The sequence below is a fragment of the Lissotriton helveticus genome, chromosome 10, assembly GCF_964261635.1.
Source record: "Lissotriton helveticus chromosome 10, aLisHel1.1, whole genome shotgun sequence".
Classification (NCBI taxonomy): domain Eukaryota; kingdom Metazoa; phylum Chordata; class Amphibia; order Caudata; family Salamandridae; genus Lissotriton; species Lissotriton helveticus.
Genome location: NC_136071.1, coordinates 605,788,032 through 605,805,656, shown reverse-complemented (window position 1 = coordinate 605,805,656; position 17,625 = coordinate 605,788,032). Strand labels below are relative to the sequence as shown.

At 48.7% G+C, this 17,625-nt stretch overlaps 1 protein-coding gene across 2 annotated transcripts in view; it reads left to right on the top strand.

The window, feature by feature from the left end:
* The window catches only part of CLUAP1 (clusterin associated protein 1), an 839,181-nt gene that overhangs the window by 798,865 nt on the left and 22,691 nt on the right, over window positions 1–17,625 (top strand). For both annotated transcript variants that reach the window (XM_078663147.1, XM_078663146.1), the window contains exon 11: window positions 2,707–2,762. In XM_078663147.1, coding sequence (XP_078519273.1) covers window positions 2,707–2,762 — 56 coding nt within the window. The remainder of the gene's footprint in view (window positions 1–2,706; window positions 2,763–17,625) is intronic.

Sequence of the window (17,625 nt, the reverse complement as noted above, 5' to 3'; positions counted from 1 at the left end):
GCTGAAACGTATGCAGTCACTACCCACTGGACAAGTAGTAGTTCCACGCTTTGAGAACAAATACAGGGAAACCTGCACAGCATGAACTTATTTAAACGGCCACCAAAGCCATACACTGTTATTTCAGCAGAGGCTCAGAGGGCATCAGAAATCCAATCACTCCAAGATCTGTCCCTCAGATTGGGATGGTAGGAGTATGGATAACTAGGCCTACAGAGCCATTTCCATGGTAACCACATCCATAAATACGACAAATGCACTTACCATCTTAGACCAATACAACAACCTGATGTGGCACGATAAGTCACCTCTGATAGACTTAATCTCAGAAGAAAGAAGGCTAAAGCCATTGTGAAAGAAGGGCCCAATGCCTTGGCTGCCATAATTAGTACACCAGTGAATGTCTCTAATACTGGTTTCTAATTCCTTTCAGGAGCGGCAGGACTCCGGGCCTGCTCAAATCCACCTATTCTTTCTGTGCTGAGGTGCAAGCATAAGTACAAAAATACATGATGTGCCTTTCAATGGGTCCACCTTTTTTTGAAGCTTTTGGATGATGCCTTGGAAAGTATTAAAACAGATACTAGCATCTGTTGCAAATAATCAGTCCTGGTCAGCACCTAAAAATTGGGCCTAATGTCATTCTGCGTAAGACAGGTGCCTTTCTGCTGCCTTCGGCATATGCTGATTGAGCAAAAGCTAGACCACCAATAGTGACAGTATACAGGGTGGTATCCATATGCGTCCAAGAAGCTCTTGTATGGTGAATCTACTTGGATAACCTCAATGCAAGTCTTCATTTTCAACCTGCTATAGTCATGATTATTGTGACAACAGATGTTCTAGGCAAGGCAGGGGGTGCACATGCAGGAGCTGTTCATAAGAGGCGTCTGGTCTGATGAGGAGAGGTCACTCAACATAAACATCTGTGAACTATGAGCTACCCGGCTTGGTCTACGAGCGTTCCTGCCGAAACTGATGGACCACCATTCTTGAACAAGACAGACAACATGACCTTGGGATACTATATTGCCAAGCCGGGAAGCACAAGGTCTTGTTTTCTTTCAGGTCATCACCAATGCTATGGGACACGGCCACAGTGAAAAAAGTGGACCTTTCCGTACAACAGCTTCTGCCCGACGACAATGACCATACGTAATCAGTCGTACCTATCAGATTGACATGAGTAGAAGCTCCACCAGGAACAGCTGCAGCATGTCTTCCTATAGTGAGGTCAACTGACTATAGACCCATTTGTCAAGCTACAGAACAAGAAATGGCTGTAATATGCGAACAGGTACTGGCAAAAGGAGACGAAAGGCACTGCCTTTTCCATGACATAATTGTAAATTTTTGCTTAAGCTTTTCTATTGTTTTTCCCTCATTCCCAGAGTGATCAGGACAGCCTAGGCAGATTACTGCTTATTGATACTGTTTGCCCCTACAAGGCCATGTCAATTCTGGTCGAATGACCTGTGGCAACTTTCCTGATTCCAACCTAATCAGTCCAGGAACCACCCCGAGCTCCTCTCCATGTGCAAAAGCCAAGTCCTTCATCACAACTTGAAGGTACTTAATCATTGTTTTCAAAAAGAATGGCCAAACAGTTCATGAAGGGCCTTTTTTAGGTATTTTCTGTACGTAAGATGCCCTCCTGTACTGGTGCAATTGAGATATCGCTTGGTAAACTACTGGAGTTGCCCTTCGAGCTTCACTTTGGGGCACATCTCAAGAACCTCTCATGGAAATAGTTTCTACTGCTGACTTTCACTTCAGCGAGGAGAGTTTGAAGACACCAGGGTTTCATAATCAAGGAACCATATATTTGCTTCACAAGATATTGTCATTTTGTGCACCAACGCTATGTTCAAGTCCAAGGCTCTATCGAACTTTCAATTAAACAGACATCGTTTTCAACCCCTGGTTTCCAAATCTATCCATGTTAGCAGAAAGCTCCCTACATTCTTTGGATGTAAGTTAGGGAATCAGAGTTTAAATAGGGCCTCGCTCATTGGCTGTCAGCCTGCATCACTTTCTGCACTAAAGCTAATCATCCAATTTAGGGCACTGTGAGGGTGTTCTGGTGCCTTGATTTTAATGCAGCAGCCAACTCTTCAGTTGACCAAGCAGTTATACTCAACCTGTTTCGGTAAAGGTGAGTCTGCTTCCATTTTTCTTTACATATAATATACTGCTCCTATAAAAGATCCAGTCCTGGAGACGATTTAAGTTACTTACAGATACTTCCAGTTCTACAGAATTTGTATCTTTCATAGATTCCCATATGACATGCCCCCTCCTTAATCAGAGATTCACTCCCTATTCTGTGTATCTTTCGCACTATTGCTACAAAATCTGAACTATTGTGGTCTCTGTTGGGTAGATTAGAGGGTTAGCTCAGTACCTCAACCTAATTCGCTGAAGTTTGACGATGTTTTAAATGAAGTGGATGTACTACTAAAACACTGGTGTTGGCCCTATGGACTATTCATTGCTATTTTAAAAGCAAGTTTTTAGATGTAGAATGATATGATTCCAGCTTGTGAATATATAAAAGATTCCAACTCTGGATAATTGAAATTGTAGGTAAGTAATTTCTTCTCTTTCATAAGATTTATTATAAATGTAAATTTGTCAAGAGATCAAACTGGCTTAAAGGTCGTTGAACATATTTGTCACTCAGTCATTTTTGCTCTCAATCCTCAGGGCGTAGTGGTGTGCACGTTGTGGGGACAATGCATGGCAGCATGAGTGATGACGAGGTAAGTGGACACTTTAATTTGCCAACAACACTATTGCAGTGAGCTAGAAATTCAGTGGTAACTGCATTATGAATCCCTTGACCCTTCCTTGCATCTGCCTCTGATACGCCACAAAGTAATCTCTTCCTTTTGAAAAACAACTGACAGTTTTTTGTTGAAGGAATCTTACATGAGAGTCCATCTATGTTTAATCTCCTTTATAGGCATTTGTGGACATCAATAGCTTTGAAGGGCTTTAATTTGAATACAGTCATCGTATCGAGCCTCTGGGTTGTTAAAGCAGACCTGTAAAATGAAGGGCCAAGGTTTGCCAATGCCTCACAGATCCATTGCCCCCCCGCCCCCCCCTCCCCCCCCCCCCCCTGACCAGGGCACCACTGTTTCCTCCAGAGCTTGTGGCCCAATTGCCAGTTAGCTTAGGTGTGTCCCTCCTCATCCTGGTCATCAAACCATCCCCTTGAGGACTTGTTTGTTGGTTTTATCTGGAGTAACTACATAACATCTATAGATGCAATAAAGGGAGAAAGAACGTGGAAGCTCATTCTATACAATGCAAAGGTGCACACATCCCAAACTTGATATGTTCACTATTCATTCACAGCAGCCCTTACTGTTGGAGTTTATTTGTGTAAAGCAAGCAGTAAATCAAGCCTTTTATTGGCTTTCCCTGCTGCCAAGGATGTTGCACATCTTTCCCTTCAGGAATATTAGGTGACAGCGGACAACAGATTATTTAGTACGCTCATCCCAGAGAAAGAAGTCTCCTTCATTTTATCCTCAGTTACAAATTTTAGCTCCTGGAGCTCTTGGATGGGATGTTCTGTTCTTGATAAAGAAGGTCGCTATTGCTCGGCATAATCCGGCTTCTCTTGTTTCTGACATTTCCAATGATCAGACCGTTCACCATGTTCTGTAAAAAATATCACCATTATTTAAGCTCTAACCTTCGAGTTACCTCACACAAGCCATTGTGTGCTCACCTCTTCTTGCTGTCTCGAAATAATCCTGGAGGAACCGATTCCCCTTTCAACCAAAGACCATCTCCTACTTGCAGTCCCAGAAATTAGGCATATATTGATCTTGCAATCTTTCTTCCAATGTGTATCTCATCGCTCTTTTTTTTGTTGGTCAAATCTGTTTTTATTGGTTACAATTTTCACATAGTTATGACAGGCATCTCATCTGTAAACTTACAATCGTGTATAAGGCCGCTTGCCAATATTTGGATGTGTATCAACATAGGCTTCGCATTCATTCTGACTGTACTGTAAGTAGCAAGAGGAGCGCTCACGTAGGAGCAAATGTAACCTAGTTCCGAAAGTCGTGATACAGTCTCTGAATTTACAGTATAGGAGCAGTTTGTTATTCTCCTGAAAGTATGTGCGGTTCTGTACTGGCCATTCACCTTGGACATTTAAACAGTTGGCGTACGTATGAAACAAAATAACCATAACATTAGCAGCATAAACCAGTGCATGTACATTTAACTCCCTTTCCCCTCCCCCACATCCCGACCCCCGGGGCCCCTTTTGTGTTTCATGGCTGTTACCGCATTAGCGTCACTGCACTCGTACAAGAGCTAGAACAAGGTTTAAGTTTACTGGAATATCATGGCTGTGCATTAATAGATGGCGTGCTTCCGTTTGTGTGAACGTTATCCGTTCCCTCAGAGTGTCTCCCGCATCCCTCCCGTTCTATTTCCTGAAGCGCACCAAGTATCCGCTCCCAATGAGCCGCCATAGGCTCCTTCCGCAGCCCTAGGGTTTCCTCCCTTCGGATGGCAATCCCCTCTGCCCTACTTCATGCCTGAAGTGAGGAGCTCCACGCCCTCGAGTGTGGTGGGTCATGCGCCTTCCACCTCTTCGTGAGGAGGCGTTTTGCAACCACTAGTCCCAGATCCAGGAACCTGGACGATACCTTGTCCTTCGGAGTACTCCTAAAGTTGTGTAGCAGGTGCTCGGGCCAGTCAAAGGGTATGTTGCTCCATGTTCAACCCTGCAGCAGCCCATTGATTGCGCGCCAGTATGTACCTAGCCTGGGGCAACTCCATAGCATATGTAAAAATCCCACCCCCTGCTCGCTACACCTAGGGCACAGCGCATCATTACGATGAAAGTACCGGTTGATCAGTTCGGGTGTGAGGTATGCCCTATGGACGATGAGTAGCTGGATTTGGCGGAACCTCATGTTTCTAAGAATACGCACGGGGCTTTTTAGCATCCTTTCCCACTCCTTATCGGCCAATTGTCGCCCAAGATCCAATTCCCATTTACGGCGGAGCGGGTCCAAGTTGAAGGCCGCATGCATCCGTAGCGAGGCCGCAAACCAGCGGACCAAGTGCCTGCCTTTCCCCATAACGTGTAGGTACCGTATGGTTAGATGTTGACCGGGCTCCATAGACATATCCCCCCATTTGGCAGCCAACTACGCTATCAGGGAGCAATGAGCTATAAACCCTCCCCGGTGGTAGCCCCTCCTCTGCCACCAGGGACTCGTATGGTATGAGCGCACCATCCCGCTATAAATCCCCGAGTGTGTGAATATCAGTCTCTCGCCATTCTGCAAGTGCAGGAGATGTAAGCACCCCTTCACCACTAGGAGATCCTTCCGGAGTTATTGCAGGTGCATAAGGGATGATGTTTTTAGTGAGGTATAGAGCCCTCCGGTAACATTTGTATGCCACCACCAAGAGGAGCGCCATCTGCCGCACGACACTAGCGGCAAGGTGAAAAAGTCTGGTTATTTGTTATAGCGAGTATGGCGGCAATGTTGTAGCTGTGTCATCTCTACCCCTGTCTGCTAGCCAGCGAGCGTCCCACTGCAGCTGGGCGGCAAGATAATAGTGTTCAAAACAAGGTGCCGCCAGGCCCCCCTGATCCGTTGGCAAATATAGCTTCGCTAGTGCCAGTCTATACCTAGCGGTGCCCCAGATAAAGTCCCTTAACAGCCTAGTGAGCATGGTGAAAAAGGCCGCAGGAATAAATAGGGGCAAGTTAACGAAGTAGTACAGGAGACGAGGGAGCATGACCATTTTGGCGAGCGCCACCCGGCCAGTGGTCAACAGCGGAAGCGTGTTCCAGAAGCGCACCTGCGATTTAAGTGCCGTCAGTTGGTTGGTGGTAGATCTGTATTCCCAAGTAACGGATGGTACCCTCCCTCCACTGGACTCGTGTACCTCCAAGAGAGTACCCCGGGTCGACATTCCCCTCCCCAGAAGCATAAAGGCAGGATTTACCCGCATTCACTCTGAGTCCCGAGATGGTGACGAAGGTCTGCAGCAGTTGGGCTAACTGTTCAGGTATGCGCCCTATGTCATTCACGTACACCAACAGGTCGTCTGCGTAAAGCGACACTTGGTGAACCGTATCCCCCAGCGGTATGCCATCCCCCAAAGTTGCACGCATGGCAGCAGCTAGGGGCTCAATTGCCAGTGCGAACAGTAAAGGGGACGAAGGGCACCCCTGCCTGGTGCCTCGTCCCACTGGTATGGCATTAGAGACATATGGGCCTAGCCGTATTCGAACAGTGGGGTTTTTGTATAGTAGTTCGACTATTTGGAGGAACCCCTTGTCCAACCCGTATCGCAGCAACACCGGCGACAAGTAGCCCCATTCTAAGCATTCAAATGCCTTCTCCAGGTCGAGGATGAGATATCCCGCCTGGGGCCACTCTCGTGTGGCTTCAGCTGCCACCCTGAAGTATCGTAAGTTCAGCGACGTGCAGCTCGCAGGGGCAAACCCATTCTGGTCAGTGTGAACTAGATGTGAGACCACCGGCGCCGGTCGTTCCGCCAAAACTTTTGCTAGGATTTTGTAATCTACGTTAAGCATCGCCAGGGGTCTATATGATCCTAAAGCTGTGGGGTCCCTATCTGGTTTCAGCAGGGAGACCAGGAATGCTTCCCGCATTGACGATGGTAATGTGCCTTCCTCTATTGCTGTGCTATACAATGTGTGGAGTAATGGTGTCAGGGACTCACGGTACGCTTTGTAGTACTCAGCAGGCAGACCATCCGGCCCAGCGTCTTCCCAAAAGCCATAGAGTTGATCGCCTCCCCAATTTCCTCTAAGGAGATAGGCCCATTTAGCGCCTCCCTTTGCTCCTCTGAAACTGGGCAGTTGGAAGGAGTCCAAGAATCCCTCCAAGATATGCCTGGGGCCCATTCCTCTGGCTCTGTATAATTGCGTATAGTGGTCAGTTAGAACTCGGTGTATCTCGTGCTGTGTGTACACCAGTGTCCCCTCTGGCATGAAAATTGCTCCTATCGGGGCATGACTTCCCTCTAGCTGTAGCAACCAGGCCAGCAGGCGGCCCACTCTATCAGCCCTGGCGTGGGTTTGGGCCGTGTGCTCCATGTAGTTATGGTATCACCAATGTTCCAGAAGTTCTGCATGCTGGGTGCGAAGGTCCCCCAGCAGACACGAATGTCTGCCCTCCCCTTCTCCTTCACGTTCACATTGTAATAGTTCGGCTTCTAAGTGTGTAAGGGAGGTTGATAGAGTCTTACGTATATTCCACATGGCCCCCAGGCAATGTGCCCTGACAGCTACCGTGTGGGCGTCCCATTCTACTAGTGCGTTGCTTGCCGTCCCTTCATTAATATCAAAATATGTTAGAAAAGCCGTACCGAGGGACGAGCGAAACTCTAAGACCTCCAGAGCGCACGGCTGGAGGCGCCATGTGGGCACAGGCGGGCGATCCGCCACCCAGCTAATCTGGAATCATAGGGGGTTATGGTCAGAGTGTGTCCTCCCCAAATACTCTGATTGCGCAACAAGCGGGAGCAAAGACTGAGAACCCACCACCCTATCCAACCGAATATGCAGGTCGTGGACTGCTGAGTAATAGGAGTAGATTCTGTCATTCGAGTGGAGGGTGTGCCACAGATCTTGTAACGCCCAATTCGGGAGTCAGTTCCGGGCACCTGCGCATTGGACACCGCCGTTGTCGCTCGGATGGGGGGAAAAGATCTGTCCAATTGAACATTGAGCACCATATTAAAATCCCCGCCTAGTAGCCAAGGGAGTCCAGCGTAGGGGGTCAATACCTGCTACAGCTGTGTTAGAAATGATGGAGTGCCCGCCCGTACCCAGATCAATGTACCTCGCGCCTGCGCTGAAAAGATGCCATATATTTGCCCTCTCCAAAGCCTACAAAGCCTGTCAAGCTCCGTCTGGGCCATATGTATACTCACTGAGTGCCGTTGGAGGTAGGAGAAGATAGAGTAACGTCTCGAGGGTCTGTGCATACCGCGTATATTCCAGGTCGCGATGTTAGTACGTGTCATTGCTAAGCTGGTTAGTCAGTCGCATCTTGGAGCGTGGGGGTCGCACCGGCATGCCGGTGCCATGATCATGGGGGAGCGTATCGGTGTGCTGCAACAAAAACAAAATAACAACTGTAAACAATATAACGGTTGGGGTGTGTCCCCGATGGGGCATCCGTCCAAACCCCAGTAACAACAGTTGAACGTGAGCTATTCCAGTGTAGTGCTTGGTGGGGTGTGGGCGGTGACGATGTCTCATCCGCACTATCTCCCCCCATGTCCTCCGGTGAGTATGGAAGGTGCATCGACGTGCAGTAATCTAGAATAGCGTGTGCATCTGGTGCGGGCCACGGTGGATTGTATGTAACTACAAGCTAACGCAACACTAAGCACAGCACAGCCTGACCCGTGTTTGTCAGGCCGACCCTCGGAGTCACACATGTCCTCCCTGGATCCCGGTGTCACCCCTAGTGTACAGCGTATCTGAACCACATGCATGAAGAGATAAGAAAAAACAGAAGTCTCTACTTGCGTACGCCGACCGCATCTAAGATCAGCATAGCATCATAATATCACATAATCTGATCAGCAGTCTGTGGGGTCACCACTGGTACCTTCAAGTCCTCATTGCAGTGGACGGAGAGGATGAGCCACTAGTTCCTGTAGCACTTCTCATGTAGGCCTCCATGCGGTCGCTGCTGTACACAGTCCCAAGAGTTGCTACCGCCTCCAATGCTTCCTGATGTTCAATCCTGATTTTCTCCGGACTGGGCGCGACTGGACCTGGCCTCGCAGACTGAGGTATCCCGCACCGCCTTCATCGTCGAGGTCTCCGCTCCAGCAAGCCACCAGTGTCCGAACCCGAAGGTCGCGTTCCTGTCCACAGACCCGACTCCTCCAACCAGTCCCACACTTCAGTTGGGGTGTCGAAGAAGCAAGACCCTTCTTTCGAGACCACTCTCAATTAGGCCGGGTTCAGCCTTGAAAAAAGGCAACTCCAGCTCCCTAAGTTGACGCTTCACTGCCATGTAGTTGCTTCTGCCCCACTGCACAGTTACAGTGTAGTCCGGGAAGAACATGACTCGACTACTCCCCACGTCCAGATCACCCAGCTTCCGTGTTTTGCGCAGCACCACGTCCCGATCCCTGTAATTGAGGAGTTTGAAGAGGAACGGTCTGGGCCTTGCTCCCGGTCTGGGCTTCTGTGCCGGCACCCTATGTGCTCTCTCCACTACAAACTGCTGTGATAACGGTCCCTGAGGCAGCAGGTCTCGCAACTGGCGCTCTACGTATTGCTCCGGGTGTCTGCCTTCCTCTCTGTCGGGAAGGCCCACCACGCGAATGTTGTTGCGGCGAGAGCGCCCTTCTGCATCTTCTATTCTGTCTTCAAGTGCATGAACACGGTCGATCATGTCTTGTAGTGCGGCAGTGTGGCTCTGGGTGACAGGCAGAAGCTCTTTGATTGATTGGCCGTGCACGCGCTCTTCTCTGCCAGTTTACGATGATCCGCGTGGAAGAGATTGAAATCTGAAGTGACCGTATCGATCCGCGTTTCCAGTGACTCCTCAGTATGTTCCAGAGTGGTGCCAATCTTTTCCACTGCTGCAAGCTCTGAATCCATCTTGGCCGCGAGAGCCACCACTTGTGGCTCCATATTTCCACCTTGATGCGCCTGCGGGGGTTCCAGACTTCCCGCCCCTGCCTGTCCCTTTTGCAATGTGTCCCGCAGTCGGCCCATCGCAAGCTGCTGTGCTGTGTGCATTCGCAGGCAGTCCACTGTGTGGAGAAGTTCCTCCCTACAATAGGCCACTGATCTCGGCCCCAGGATGCTCTGGGCTCACTTGTATTCAAAAATCCCTTGTGTCACTCGGCTAGAATAACATACAAATGGCAATCCTCCCTATAAGTGGCATCTTGATTCTGAGGCCCGGCACTCAATGGCGTGTCTCCTGTCCTCGCAGCTGTGGGGAAGATCGCCTATTCCGCACCAATTGTAGCTGCTGTGTGAGTAACCCTCTGGCTACTACGTGTAGTCTGCTCCCTGGGCTCAGTGCGGGTATCCCATCAGTTCCCCCTACTGACCCAATAGTGCCGCACTACTGCCCTTACAGTTCAGGCTTATGCGTTGTTTTGTCCGCTCGTGGTGTGCACAGTTGTTGTCTGATGCAGTCAGCACAGGCAAGACGCGACCATTCCAACCATAGAGGATATATGTCTGTCTATCTTCCAGGCGGGTATGGGGTCACTGGGCACCACTTCTCCGGGACACCAGTAGCGGGTGCCACACAGTCATGTTTAAGCAGCACCTGCTATAGCTCTGCCCCAACCCACTCCATGCCATTACCACCAGTCTGCGCTCCGTAAGGGCTTTGTTCCCAGCTCCACAGGCCAGCTCCTAGCAGCACTCCGATCTGCTGGCGGTCATCCTGAGTTCCCCTGTTGCTCCGTGTGAGTCTAGCACCTTCCAGGCCTTTTATTCCCTAGTGTCCTTGGAGACGGCCCCTGTACCGCTCCCGCGGTACTGCTCTGGCACACCTAGTCTCGTGCTCTGCAGTACTCTGTCCAGTGTTTTCCCCGGTGGGAAACGATCCTCCGATATTGCCCCCGCAGTGTGCTCCCAACTTGTGCAGTCCCGTACTTCGCGGTCACGTCTCCTCCGGTGCGACAAGCCACTCGAGCAGTCACCCAGACTGCCGCCACACACGCCTCACTACCGCTGCAGGCCCGCACCTTGCATGGGCTCCGTTCCTCACCTCGATCAGTCTGGGTCTCCCGTGCGCTGCGGGTCACGGCAGCTCTCCGCTCACGTACCCGGTTCAGGGTTCACTCCTCTTCGAAATCACTGCAATACCGGGTTTCAAACTCCTCCCTCAGCAATCGCCCAAAGCAGGCAGCGCCAAGGATGCATCTTCTGATGTCGGCGGCGGCTGTCAACGTGTGCCTTCCCCTCCTGGGCCTCGCTGCTCGCCCGGGCCACGACCCCGATTCAGTTCTCAGCAATCCTCAATTCGTCCGGCTTCTTAGACGCCTCTCTGCTTTACCGCACCCGTCCTGTGCAATTTGGGCACCGATGGCACCTTAGCAGGATTAAGTCAAAAACAAGAGAGGGAGGTAGAGCGAAAGTCTGGATTCTTGCTCCACAGGGGTACTTAAGTAAACATAGAGAATCCAACATACAAATTGGAAGGGAAAAGAGTGATCGACAAATGTTGAAGCACTCAGTGTTTTGTAAAATACCCCTCACACACCAAAAGGCCCCTTGGTGTCATGCTTCATCATCGGGGTCTTCGCACCCCTCTATCGGGATGCGGCGTGCTACGACCTACGACTACGCGGGAGCACTAATAGTAATGACTATGTGTGGTGTTAGGTGTGTGGGGTGTATTATTTGTAAGTGAGTGGTGGGATGTGGTGAAAAAAGTTAAAAAAGTACCTGGCACATGAGTTGAAAAAGAAAAAAAAATTTATTCTGAACTCTGGCTGGTACTGTTAAAAGAAGTGCAGTGTGAGGTCAGATCTGTTATATTAGGGAACAGGACCTCTGGTGTGCGTTGTCGACATGTTTCGGAGTCAAGCTCCTTCTTCAGGACGGGGGCACGACCTCCCCACCTTACTCACGTATTTTTAATAAAAAAGTGTATTATACAGAAAAGTGAAAATAAATAGGCTAAGTGTGCCTACAGCGGTCTACTACAAGTACAATGACTTGTGAAGCTTGCTTGTGGGCTTCATGAGCAAAATGGGACGTCTGGGGTGTTGCTTTTATTGCAATACTAACAGGACGCTTTGGACACCGTCTTCCCCCACACGCTGCTCCGCTGATTATTCACAGGATAAACGGGGGATATCGGCCGGAGCGCTAGCAACTCGCGTCTGCCATGCTGGCTGGCTAGCCACGCACCCATATGTATCTCAACGCTCTTGTCGTGACTCGTGCCCATAAAGCAAATGAGTCATTCTCCACACAGATTTAAATTCCCACCATTCAACAGCACAGGAAGTGCACATCATTGGATCTCCCTTCATCCACCTGCACAGGAATGGATATCACTGAATTTCTCATCATCCATCTGGGCAGGAAGTGACATTACTGGTTTACCCACCAAAACCGTCTTTAAAAGAAGAAGCCTAGCAAGAGGACTTCATTTCCCACCACTCCTCAGCAGAGGAAGTAAGTGACACCACTGGATCTCCTATCATCTACCTTCACAGGAAGTTACATCACTGAATTTCCCATCGTCCAACTAGTCAGGAAGGGACATTACTATTTTTCCTGTCAAAACAGTTTTTAGAAGAAGGAGCCAAGCAAGAGGACTTCATTTCCCACCACCCATCCGCACAGAAAGTGATGTTACTGGATCACCTATCGCCCACCCCAACAGGAAGTCACATTAATAGCCTTTAAAAGAAAAAGCCAAGAAATAGGACTTAATTTCCCATCATCCAGCAGCACAAGAAATGACATCGTGGCACCCTGGACTCCTCCCCCCTCCCAGGGCCTACTTAAGGACAGCTGCAACACGGACATGGAGCAGACATGTGCTGGCCCATCGAAGGCACGCCAAAGACAAGTCGGTATGTGCCTGTCCAAGCCTTGACCGCTTGCGTCCAGCACTAGGAACCCTGGTTCGATCACCGCCCAGTAATACTCTGCAGCACTTCTTAGGTCGCTAGAGCCTGCACACTGTTCCCCCAACTTTTGCCACGCGGTACCTCATACCACAGAAGGAGCTTTCAACTATACCCAATGCTGATTCTCCAGCATCCACCCACCAACACCCCCACGCAAATACTAACAATGTCCTCTACACCCCCTCCCAACACACATAGACATGGCCAATGCCTACACTCCCACCCTGCACAACACACCCCAAAAAAACGCTCATGTCAACACCCTACTTGCATGCATGCTTCTCAACTCATGATCATTCAGCAAGCACAAAGCCGAAATATAAGACCTTCTGAGCAGCGACACACTGATATCCTCATCATCACAGAGACCTGGTTCACCTCTTCATTGGATCCTAATTTTGCTATGGCAGTCCCAGCGGGCTACAAGATCGCTCAACTGGATCGCCTTTACAAGTCAGGTGGAGGACTCACTGTCATCTACAAGGAATCCATCAAATGCAGAACATCCACAGAGAACGTCACCCACACCCAATTCATGTGGACACCGGACAAGCTGTAAATGTCAGAAAAATTCACCCTGAACGGAACCCTAGCCTACCGACCACCCAGACCACAAGCCAACACTACCAACCTCATCACCGGCTCCACCACCCGCTCACATGGACTGACCACTCCATCTTCCACTTCCAAATCAACACACCTTAAGTCAACACCACTACTAGGTTCAGCACTCCAAGCAACAGCTGGGGCAAAATCACAAAAGCAGATTGGCTCAGCGCTCTCAGTACTGATCTGCTTAACCACACAGACATCCTTGACAAGGACATCAACTATTGGACTAAGAACTACGCGGATGTCCTTGAACTTATCAAACACAACAAGCATAGTAGATCAAATAAGCAGGCTAGCTGGTACACAAAAGACTTTGGAGACACCAAACAATACTGTAAGCAGCTAGAAAGGAAATGGAGAGCCAGCCACAACACCACCAACAGAACTACCTACAAGACTGCATTCAGATGCTATCACCAGCAAATTAGACTGCAAGAAAAAAAGCACTAGTGGACTGCATCGAAGTAAGCTCCAGCATCTGCAAGAGCTTCACGAACCTCAAGGATTTCACCTCGCCCTCAGCTACTGTCAACAACATTCCCAACAACTCTGTGACAACCTATCCACCTACTTCTACACTAAACCCATAAACATTTCGAGCAGTTTCGCACACTAACCCAACCCGAGAGAACTCACTGCTAATCTACCCACCACCAACCAAGATGGGAACCTGACCGCATGGACAACCCTTACCAGAAACGACGCAGCGGCAGTCATGTAGACTATCTACTCAGGGGCCCCAACAGACCCATGCCCCATCACATCTACAACCTGAGAACATACTCAAGCAGCACCACCCTGATCTACGTCATCTACACCTCCATCACGTCCGCCACTTTCCCTGATGAATGGAAACATTTAGAAATCAACGCCCTCCTCAGAACCCACTGCTGACCCGAATCAACTCAACAACTTCCGGCCCAACTCCTTTCTCCCCTATCCAGCCAAAGTGATTGAGAAGGCCATTAACAAGCAACTCACAACCCACTTCTAAATTCACCATCTTCTGGACAACACACAATCAGAATTCAGAAAAACCACAGCACTCATCGAGGCCACTGATGACATTTGAAACATCCTGGACCGAGAAGCAACAATGGCCCTCATCCTGCTCGACTCCTCCGGGGCCTTCGACATTGTCTCCCACAACACCCTCATCTGAAGACTACAAGATTTGCAAACAAAGATATGCTCTCAAATGGGTCTGTTCCTTACTCAGGGGAAGAACCCAAAGGGACAGGCTGCCACCCTTCACATCAGAGACCAAGAAGCTAAAATGCGGTGCCCACAGGTATCCCTCATCCCCACTCTTTTCAACATATACACGGCACCACTCGTCAACTCCATCTGATCACAAGACATCACAGTCATCTACTATGAACACTGTGCAGAGAAAATCATACTCTCACTTTGAGATTATGATAGACATCCAATCTTATAATACATACTTCAAACCAGTGGCGCTGAAAGCAGGCGAAAGTGGTGGAGAACAGAAATCACTGATTTTGACCCACTGACAGGCACTTTGGGATATGAGAATGCCTTTAGTGTCAACGCCAAAGCTCTCAATAATGGCTTGTTATAAACAGTGTTTATAACTGAGCACGGCCGAGAGCTCTGGAGTTAAGGCTGAAGGCAGTGTGAGTTTTTCACAGTGCCTGTCAGTGGGTCATAACATTAAAAAAGAAATATGTACTTACCTACTGGCTCGCCTCCTCTTGTCCTCCTTGGTGTTTTTCAGTCCTATAGAGACCACATGGTTTTTTTCAGAGCCAACACCCTTAACGACTTCAGACACTGCTTTCATGCTGCTGATAATGCTAAACAGCATGAGAGAAGCGCCAGGATTGGTTGGTGCAGGCTGGCTCGACCTTCCCTCAGGCACTGGGGGCCTGTGCCTACTCTCCACCCAGCTGTCTCCTTGGGTTGCAGAGGTTTGAAGCGTGCATGTCAGGCTGGCCATTGCAGGACAGCGGGCCGAAGTGGCATGTACACTTTAAACTGAAGTGCCCACCACTCCTCCCTGCTGCTACCAATCAGCAGCAATGGCCCCACCTTGACACTCGCTCGTGCTGGGAGCAGTGAAAAATAAAATGATAAATGAATGTTAAAACCATTGTATTTTTCAAATTTGCAACATTTTAATGAGTGGTATGACGCTCCTCTGCCCTAATGGAGAGGTTGCGGCTGTTCAAACTTGCACTCCTGAGCTCCTTGTTCTCCTTCTGATAGGTTTTCATTCACTCCATGCCCTCTAGCCCAAGACAGCGCACAACAGAGTTTCTTTTCCAGTCATCGTCACGTTAGTCCCTCTAGCAGTTTGTCAAATTATGTTGAATTCGTTTCTCCATTGTCCCCATTGAAATTGAGTCTCCCTTGGTGAAACTGGCAAAAAGAGAATCCGGTTCTTTCCAGAGACTCAACCACTCCCACACACACACCTAATATGAACACATTACTGATGCCTCAGTCAGCACCCGAGATGCTCAGAGCATCATTAAACAGCTGAGTACCCTTCTACATGATGCTCAACTCAGCTTAAAAGTAACATTTGAGCTCATAGTATTAAAAGGATGTCAGTCACATTAAAAATATAATTCTTCACTTTTGATCAGGTGTGCCCAATCTGGCCATGGTTTTCAAGATCCTTTTCAGCTTGGCCTTTCTATGGACTACAATGGGCTTCATCAAGGAGTCCACAAAGGAGATGTTGACAACCTTATCAGGTACCCCCACTCTCCCATAGAATCGAACCTTCGTTAGGCTTTGTCAACCCCATCTTCCAGGCCTCCAGGTCTTTAAGATCCAGCTATTGACCCGTTTGCGGCCCACAAATCCCCCTGCTTGAACACTTCATATCTTTGATGATCCGGGGACCCAGATTCCTGAGGATCAGTCTGATGTTGGATTGGACGAAGAGGTTCCTACATGCCTTACATCCAACTACTCTGGTTCAAGTACTTTCATTCCAGTTACCAAAACCTGGACCTACCAGGCTTGCTTCTTGGACAAAGGGGAATACACCTACTTCCCTAAGGTAACAGGCCTCCTTTCCAGTAAAAGGGAATAATTCTGCATCCTTCCGTAAGAACATTGTCCAACTTTAGCACTTAGTTTCCAGTGGTTAAGCCTTTCCCCAGTTAGGTTTGTTCTTCATTAAGTTCGGAGGGTAGCCTTCTGTCTGGACTGATCATAGTGAACAAAGTATGGTTTACCTCAACTTCTTTGGTCATCCTTTGAGGTATACTGACTGCCTCACCATGTAACTAATTTTGATTATCGTAGGTTTCTGGGTGGACTAAAGAGTTCAAGATGTTACCTGTATGCCTGCAAGGACTCAAATATCCCCTTTTCTTATGTGTGATGGTGTTTTAACATCGAGGAAAATGCTGCTTTGTTATCCACCATTCTTCAACTCAATATCCTGGGTTTTAAATACTTTTTATCACCATCCTGACGATTTGAACTTACCTTTAAACTAGGAAGATTACTATGCTGTTGCCGTCCATATCCTTTTAGTGATGTAATCATTCCGATGAAAAAAACGAAAATGTCTTCAATGCTGTACACAGCGCGATGCTTCGTTTCACACTTCATTTTACTGTTTCCCAGAGAGTCACCGAATAACAGAAAAACAGATTTCTGTAATCCCCGTGTTGCACGCAGCCATCTAGCCCACGAGGCAAGAGCTATAATCGAAAACAGAGCTTTTGAAGCCAACAGCTTGACCTGGAATTACAATGTTATGTCTCTTTTTCTGTTATCCATACTAATATTATAAAGAGAGAGCCCAAACCTTTGAGGCGGGTAATCTCAGTAACCACAGCACCAATCACAACACCCAATAACGTTGGAAAGGGCAGTTCCAGCAGAAGGACATAGGCTATGCAGACGGCCACCATATTTATTTATTTTTTTGCAGAGTTTTATATAGCGCACTCTTGACCCGAACTGAATCAGGTATCAGAGCGCTTTACATAGCACCAGTTATGTTACATGAGGAAACACATTCATTTTTGTTAGGCACGGGGAGATTAAGTGATTTGCCCAGAATCACAGGATGTTTGGCGTCGTTACCAAGACTCGAACCCAGATCCCCAGGTCCGAGGTCGAGCGCCTTAGCCGTTAGGCCAACTCCTCTATACATTTAAAAGGTAAAAGAACCGTGCCAGCAAAGTAGTCCCTTGTGGGCGTGTCTGCGTTGTGCTGTGGGCGTGGGCTGGGGGCGTGACTAACACTGGGGACATGTGGTACGGCCACCACATTGTGGGCTGTGGGCGTGACAAACGCTGGAGGCGTGACATACGCTGGGGGCGTTTGTCCACCCTTCATGCCATGTGAGTCGTACATACA